Source organism: Saccostrea cucullata, unplaced genomic scaffold (assembly GCF_032062105.1).
Source record: "Saccostrea cucullata isolate Sc308-1 unplaced genomic scaffold, CSIRO_AGI_Scuc_v1 ctg5772, whole genome shotgun sequence".
NCBI classification, from domain to species: Eukaryota; Metazoa; Mollusca; class Bivalvia; order Ostreida; family Ostreidae; genus Saccostrea; species Saccostrea cuccullata.
Window position 1 is genome coordinate 19,881 of NW_026928705.1, and position 8,191 is coordinate 28,071.

The 8,191-nt window shown below is 32.0% G+C and overlaps 1 protein-coding gene across 2 annotated transcripts; it reads right to left on the reverse strand.

The window, feature by feature from the left end:
- Positions 1 to 432: 432 nt before the first annotated feature.
- LOC134278514 (uncharacterized) lies at positions 433 to 7,537 on the reverse strand. Of its 2 annotated transcripts, none has more exons than XM_062760826.1 (7): positions 7,350 to 7,537; positions 3,919 to 4,140; positions 2,832 to 2,930; positions 2,602 to 2,743; positions 2,227 to 2,302; positions 1,812 to 1,959; positions 433 to 1,499 (listed from the first exon to the last, which is right to left on the reverse strand). In XM_062760826.1, exons 1-7 carry the CDS (start codon positions 7,494 to 7,496, stop codon positions 855 to 857), a joined length of 1,479 nt encoding a protein of 492 aa, XP_062616810.1. In that variant the 5' UTR covers positions 7,497 to 7,537; the 3' UTR covers positions 433 to 854. The 2 variants fall into 2 exon arrangements, with proteins under 2 accessions (XP_062616810.1, XP_062616809.1); XM_062760825.1 differs by having other exon boundaries at positions 3,919 to 4,152.
- Positions 7,538 to 8,191: the final 654 nt, after the last annotated feature.

Here is an 8,191-nt window from a genome sequence, read left to right on the forward strand (position 1 = left end):
TTAACAAACTTTCCTCGATCTCAAAACGCACCCTTTCATACAAGATAATAAACGAAACACCTCCTCTTAAAACTAGAGGTACTGTGAGCAATGAGCTCACTAAATGATACCCCCGCCTCCGATATGAATATAATGGCAGTGTCCTATGTTTTGCTCTGGAAAATCAAAAATATATGTCAGATCAAAAAGTAAAATAGGAGGTGCACAATGGCAATATGTAATAAAGATTCTGTGAAAGTTTCATTAAATGTCCTCCAGTGGAATGAGAGGAGTTGCGGATAAGAGATGGGTACCCCAAAGTGTAACGGACGGAAATACAGGAGCGGCTTGATTTTCCAAAAGACTAGGAAAAGGTTGACTTTCAGAATTGTCATTGTCAAAAATACCGATTACTATATACCCTCCCACTTTTCAAGCGGGGGTATAATAATCTGTTTATTCTTTATATTTATAGTGCTAATTCAACAAGTGCTTGAAAAGCAGTTTTAAAAATAGATAATAAAAGTACATTTTTCTCGATCAATACTTTCAGCTTGTTATACTTAACAACAAATTATTTTCAAAGATATTAAGCTAATTGCCAATTCTTAAAATCAGACGCACACACACACCCCTCCCCCTCTCTCATAACATAATAAAGAAACGAATGATATACAGTCGCGGAAAGTATAAAGGAGGAACACAGAAGAAGCATTGTTTCATTTTTTACGTCCTTAAAATTCTTATTTTGTGCATTCAAGGGAGTTTTCCAAGGAAGACAATGCAGATGATGTTTCTTCAGTGTTTCTAAGTAAAGCTTCAAGCATGTTAGTTGTTGACGTCACTGGAGAAATACAGACGGCATCTTTCATTGGCTATAGATGTTGATCTGGAATTGAAGATTCGGTCAAATTTGGGTCAATCTGAACTACAGTGATATTCAAAGCGGCTTGATTTTCCAAAAGATCTAGGAAAAGGTTGCTTTTCTCTAGACTACATTCAGAATTGTCATTGTCAAAAATTGATGGATTGTGAACTAATTCAATAGCTTCTAATTGTTGTTCTGATATGTATCTTTCGTCTTTGGCTCCAGCGGACATTTCTGCTCGCGATATATCATCTTGTAGTTTGATCTGATTTTGGACTTTTTCACGACAGTCCTGCGCTTCACGCGGACTTTGCAAATCTTGTCTTTCTTTGAAATTCAACTGTTTTATTTTGCATTGATCAAAGCTTTCCTTCCCTAACCTTTTCATGATACGTTCTTTCAAATCAGATTTTGTTGTCGCATGCTTGGTATTTTTGTCACTTCCCAACATCTTTGGCTTTGCTTCTTTATTGAAAAGTAAATCTTCTGTGCGGGGATCTGCATTGAAATTTTGTGATACTTTTGACATCATTAAACCTTCTACCATCGCATCAATTTCACTCAGTCTCCTTTTCTGTCTCTTCTTTTTCTTTACTTGCATGCAGTCTAGTTGTTCTGTCAGTCCATATAACTTCATTTTCAATTCAAGTTGCTAGAACAAGAAGTTCAAATGTTTAAATATTGTAAAATCGCTTTAAATAAGCTTTAAACAACTTTTTAAGAACATCACATTTCGCGTCTTCTATCGCATGAATTAATTGTTAAAGCAGATATTGAATTTTTATTGTTTCTAGCTTTATGCAATAAAAAATACTCATTTTCTACATTTTAATTAGGTATAAAAAATATCGAATATGTTTATTTCTGATTCTTGCAAAAAAAAACAGTCGAAATATTAATTAACGTACATATTTTTAAGTTAAATATAATAGTAATAAGAAATTATACTGAAAGAGGATCTTACAAAAATTCTTATCAACATTTTCTGGTATTTTTTCTCCATTGCTTTCTGGTTTGCTTCATATTGATGGAGTTTTTCTCTGTCTTTTTTCAGAATTTTAACATACTCCACGGATGCTTTTAGAATGGAACCTTTATTGAGTTTCATTGACCTGATACAAAAAAAAATAATATTTAGAATTTATAGTAAATACCGGTATTCATCATTTATAGTAAATATTCAAGTTTTCTGAATAAATAAATAAACAAATTGATATTGTCGAAGGAACTATTTGCAAATACATGTAGCTGATTCAAATAATGAAGGAAATTCAGAATAAAGAATTTAGAGAAGGATATGCACACATATGTATCTTTTAAATTGGTTTCAAGTGTGATCCTCAACAAAGTATTGCTGTTAAATACAAAAATGTTATTACGGATGAGTGGACGAGGGCAGCAAAGTAGCAAGTTCTTTAATCCTGTCGTTGATATTGTATCGCCGTCTTCGCTCAACTGAAAAACGAAATATTGCCGAAAGATCAACATTTTACGATATACATGTATATTTACTAAGAAAAATGTAATAAAACATATACAATTTAAAAGTTTGATTGTACACTGTATTTCTGAATTATAAGTCATTATAAACAAATGAAATTAATTTTTTTAAACTTTATACTACTTATTTTAAATATTTTACCTTTCCTTTACGACCCCCCCCCCCCCCCCCCCCGAATAATGCAATTTCTGTGTTAAATTTCAGCGATGACACAGATAAAAAAAATGAGCATCTATCTACACTACAGTCTTACTGATATTATGATTCTCCTTTTTAATTCTCTCCTTTCGACGGAGATCTGTTTCTTCTTGTGCGGTAAATTGTCCAGAGGTCGAGAGGTCATTTCTTGATTCCTCTTCGAGACCCCTCAGGTTACTTTCTTCAATCTGTGAACTCTAAAGAATAACGCCAAAATATTATCCATCGTTTCATATGAAAATTAAGATTAAGTATGACGATATACACTGCTGGACATTTTTTCACCTCTGAGCAGTATACAAAATGCTCGATCGTGTGAAGATCTTCCTCGGCCACTGTGTCAATTTGAACTGAACCAATAACATCCCCAATCAGCGTATCTACCTATAAATAAAATTAACCTTAGACTCTAAAATCTGCCCTTTTAGATAATGGTATAACAGCGATTAAACTGTAAACTAAATATGAAAAATTAAGAATTTCATAATTCGCATGAATCAAATTTTCAGGGAAAAAATCTTAAAAATTATGTACAAATATGTGCAAAAAGTGAAGATGATTTTACATTTTCTCTATATATTTCATTTTAAAAAAATTTTGTAAAATTTTATATTTTCTTGATAATCCAAAAAAATTGTTGTAGTTGATAAAAACAATAGTTTTTATTTGATCATCATTGATATTTTAAAAATATTGTAATTCAATCGACATCACTGTCTAGTTTTGGTATGAAACATGGGATAATTTCATTGACAGTTATTAAAATTATCATAAATTTCTTGATAATCCATATATTTCCATTTCATTGTGAAATAAAATTGTAGACTTAGACATTAAAAATGTAGACTGATAGATTTAAATTACAAGAGGATTTCCATGCCAATTTCAATAGTCCTCGCACACTGACGTCAAACACAAAGGCAGTCGCACGAGATTTACATGCATATCTGGCCTCCTTAGCGTCAGACACAGAGACAGATGATATTTTAAAAATATTGTAATTCTAATTTATATTCTCAAAATCAGTTCAAGAAATAAATTCCCCCAACTTTCAAACAGTTATCACAGAGAAAAAAAAAATTAGAAATGGAAATATTTACTTATAGTCAACAATGATCTTGAATTTAGAACTAATGTTAAGTGATGAACTATCTTTCACTAAAACGTAAATATGTAATGATCTTTTAAAGAAAGATAACGACACATTTCTGGTTTTAGTACTGAAATAAATAAATGAATAGAACAAAATTTGAACATTTGCCAGTGATTTTACAAAATGTTGTTTTCAATGAAATATATAGAGAAAAAATAAAATTATTTTCACTTTTGGAACTGTATGTTCGTTTTCAATGTGTACAAAATATATACGTACATCATCAATATCCTCCATGTTTGTGATGGCGTGACGTAATTCTTCAGAGAGAGGCAGATCATGAAGAGGCTGGTAATTGTCTTGAGAATCTTCTATTAACTTTGAAAACATGGCTTCAATATGCTCAAAATTGTGGGCTTGGGAGGTAGTTGGTTCTTCTCTTTGTAGTTCAAATCTGTCAGTAACAGTTTGGTTGTGGTCCATGGTTATGTTGTTGGAGATCTTTTCATGCATCTTTCTCAAACAAAGTAGTGATTATTAAGATATGAATAAATATATACAGTTAAAAACCCGTTGAATATTAAGCTGTTATTAAAGTGACATACTGCTGTTCAATCATATGTCAAGTTTAACAGTTTAACTGACGTGTAATGGATGTCTTTGTCAAAATTTGAATTCATTCACAATTAAAACATCAAGCATCGCTTAAGCATATTTTTTGTATGTATTCTTTTTAAAGAAAGGACTGCGCATATTTGAAAAAAGAAAACTCACAGGGTAAAGACGAAAGATCTGCATTTTGAGACCCTCCCCAAATTATTATTATATGTAATTTTACGTCCAGTTCGAGTTATTTTCACTCATATGGAGATGTCCCATAATACCGAATTTGTGCTTCAATTAAGACCATTACGCGAAACTCAGGGCAATAGAGCATTTAGGGATCTTTATTTTCCCATGCCTTCGTAATACGATTACTCAGTTTTCAAGGTCTCATCCGAAAGACCCATAACTTTCCATGTGCTGAGGGCTTAGTGAATGAACAGTTGTTACCTTTTCTTCCAACTTACGCGGCTGAAGTACTAGTTCAAACCCAAGACTTACATATCCTGATCATAGAGCGAACAGTCTATCCACTGAGCTGCACACAAAAGTAACCTGGATACCTGACTTGATTTTTCCGTTCCTTCCCGATCATGACAAGGAGCACACGGCGGTTGTGACCGGTCAGTAGGGGATGCTCACTACTCCATTGTACTTGATCCCACCTCTGATGTTTTGGAGGTCCATGTTTGTTCTACTCCAAATTTTTATTGTTCAGTAGAATTTTGAGCTTGAATACTGTTCGTTAATACTTTTTCTTATATAAAAAAATCATTTAAATTCTGATATCGTGTTAACCAAATAAATAACCGTTTAACCAAATAAAATAGTGGCAGGAAGTTTATCATTTAGTACACAAAGTTAAAGCTTATGGATCAAGGGGCTTTTTTTTAACATTTTAATACCTCATTCGACACAGCCCAGTCAGAAATACATTTCAAATGTAGGTGAAACATTTGATTATGGTTCTTTTTAAATTATTATCCTTATTTAAATTCTTTTTTTTTGTATTTTAAATACTGATTTTACCAAGGTAGGAAAGAATTCAGACTGATATTTTTTTGTTTTATGGTTTGTTTAATAAAGTTATGATATGGGAAAACGAGAAAAGATAGATAAATGATTAAAAATAAATCAACAATAAGAAAATGTAAACAAAGCAGTGGTCATTCGCAAAATTTTGAAACGTAAAAATTAATCAACAGCATTTTGACCCAGATTCGCAAAATAAAATCTACATAAAAATTTCCAGATTTACAGTAGTTTGCATTTTGTATGGCGATTGTCCGTGGTTATGCTGATTAAATACAAGTTACTGAACTTTAAGAGTGTCCTTAGAATTATCAAATTGTTTTTAAAGTCTTACGATAGAGTCAAGAAAAGAAATTCTCCTGTGAAATTATTGGATGCTTACTGGAAATGGCTTTTACACACTAATTGTAGAACCAGAATGGCATAAAATATGGGTCTCCAGATAAGTTGCTGCTTACGCCGACATACCTTGTACACTTTCTATACAAAACTTTATAAATAAGACGTCTTGGCTAGATTAAAAATCATAGATTGATTAAAGACTTTGATAGATGTTTAATTAGTAAATAAAGTATTCAAGTACATTGATTAAAGAATAGTTTTTGAAGTTTTACGAATGACACATGACGTAGACGATGCATCATTGCGTCAAGGTATAAAAGAGAAGATTTTGAAAGTGCGTTGTCAGAATCCCGCTTGAAGTTCCACCTTGCACAGCACCGTGCACCAGATTTGAGGTATTTATATAAGAAAGCAGTTTAAAGTAAAGATATTTTAAAATAGTTTCAACATAAGTTTTAGCGCAGTAAGAACCTTTATCAAGTTTGAAGTAATATTGAATATTTAAATTTAGCGATATTGAGACAGTCGGAGCACTGCACTCGGGATTCTGACCCTGGGAGACACAGAAAATTGTCTCTCCCAGTAAAGTTACAGTTGTTATTTAAAGTTTGTAATTTGTTAGCAGTTTATATTTTTGTATTTATTTTATTTTTATTGACAAGTAAAACTTAGTCAGTTCTTATAGTTCGGTGTGAAGTTGCACCGTTTGACTGAATTACGACAGTGCACCGTATTTGAATCAATTATCTTTTGCATGAAAATATATGAGGTGTTGGCCAATTTGCATGCATACTTTTTACTTTAATGACATAAATTACTTTATTCTATAACCAGAAGTTACAGATTTTAGGGTGATGGACTTAAGTTGAGCATATGCGGAATTATTGAGATAGTCGAGTGCGCTTGCACCTTACACCGAGTTACTTTGTGAATTTATGTTCCGAGCTTAGATCTAGTATATTTTAGCAGAAACCTAGCACCTAACACCGAGTAAGGTTATATAGCACCAGTCCAGTAAAGATGGAACTTAGAACCAATTAGCTTATATCAGTAGCACCTAGCACCTGTACACCGGACACCTAGAACCAGTTTGCTCCAGTATCATCGGTAGCATCCAGCACCTTGAGTCGGTAGCGCCTTTCATCGAGTATAACGCGCAATTGTGAATGTGATTATTATTATTGTACATTACACTGTGAATTGGGACGTTATATAAAACTTGTGTATTGTACTTTTCATTTGATTAATTTAATAAATTTATTTTAATTGATCACACTTGTTCTATCTAATTTTACTCAAGCACGGGTACCTTCGAACCCATTATTGTAACGTGCCTCATGGGTACCTACTGATTGAATACACACTCAAGACGAAAACGTTACAAATGCAATTTTTAAAAAACCGAATTAAATCTGCACAGTCGTAATGAAAATAACAAACTGAGTAAAGAATGAAATTAAAATGGATTACCTTTCCATTGACAAATCTGTATAATTTTTCTTGCACATTTTCAAGTAAAAAAAAATTGAGAGCACGTTTCAATGCGTTTGCTTTGATCACAATAATCTATTATTTAGTATGAGTTACAAGTATTTTAACCGCAGTTTTCAAGGAAATATAAATCCATCAGTCAAGCAGAATTCTCATTTCTCTATGAAAGTATTGAGTGCATTTTATTTCAATAATTAGAGAAAAAAAAACATATTCATTGAATTCATCCAAGAAAAAAATACCTCATTTTTCTTTTCCGACCCCGCAGACTCATTTGCCTTTTCAAATATAAGTCCCTCTTTGTATCTTTTGTCCATTTGTTTCAGTTGCTCGCGTATGGCTAAAAGTTGTTTGCTAGCATGAAATGTTGTCGTCGTCATATTTTCCATCTTCAATAATGTAGCATTTTCAGCACCTTCAAATATATAGACAGAAAAATAATGCTTGTCGTTTGGACGTGAAATGAACAATGCACCAAAACTCATAAATTGCAACTATATGTTGATTATATATTTATGATATTCATGTTTACCTTCTATTGGTCGAAAGCAAATTACCTCGAAAGAAATCTCTATAAAAGGAAAACGAAGTTTGAATTTTAAGGATAATAAATATGCTGACAAATATAGAGCCTGTTTTCTTTCACTCTTCATTGCAGTTGAATGCATTGCATGTTAATGACCTTGCGCAGATAAGTCTTTGTAAATGGCCGGTCGTCGATTAAATTGAAAACCAATTTAAAATTTATGAATGAGAAGCACCTCTATGGTATTACATATTTGATCCATATCTAATAATAATGTATATTATTACCTTTCTTATGGGAAATTATTTTAAAATTCTTATATTAGGAATATTTATAATTTTGGATAGATAATAAAAAGCCATTGAAGTGTTTACTGCTAATAATCGTACCATAAACAATCAAGTTATGAATAAAAATAGATTAACAACAAACAGGAAAACAGACAAATGAGGTAGAGAGCCGATGAAAAGCCACCCCTTCTTGATATGATTTTTAAAAAAAGGATAACAAAAGGTGAAAACGTATATGTTTACCCAAGTTTGAATATAGGACAAGATA

What these genes read in the sequence shown, in the direction of transcription:
- LOC134278514 (XM_062760825.1), bottom strand. Translation starts at nt 7,496, where the DNA reads ATGGAAAATATGACGACGACAACATTTCATGCTAGCAAACAACTTTTA. An exon ending in ACATGGAGGATATTGATGAT is followed by an intron (nt 2,931 to 3,918) that starts GTACGTATATAT and finishes TTTTATTTATAG; the next exon opens with GTAGATACGCTGATTGGGGA. An exon ending in AAAGGAGAATCATAATATCA is followed by an intron (nt 2,303 to 2,601) that starts GTAAGACTGTAG and finishes TTCGTTTTTCAG; the next exon opens with TTGAGCGAAGACGGCGATAC.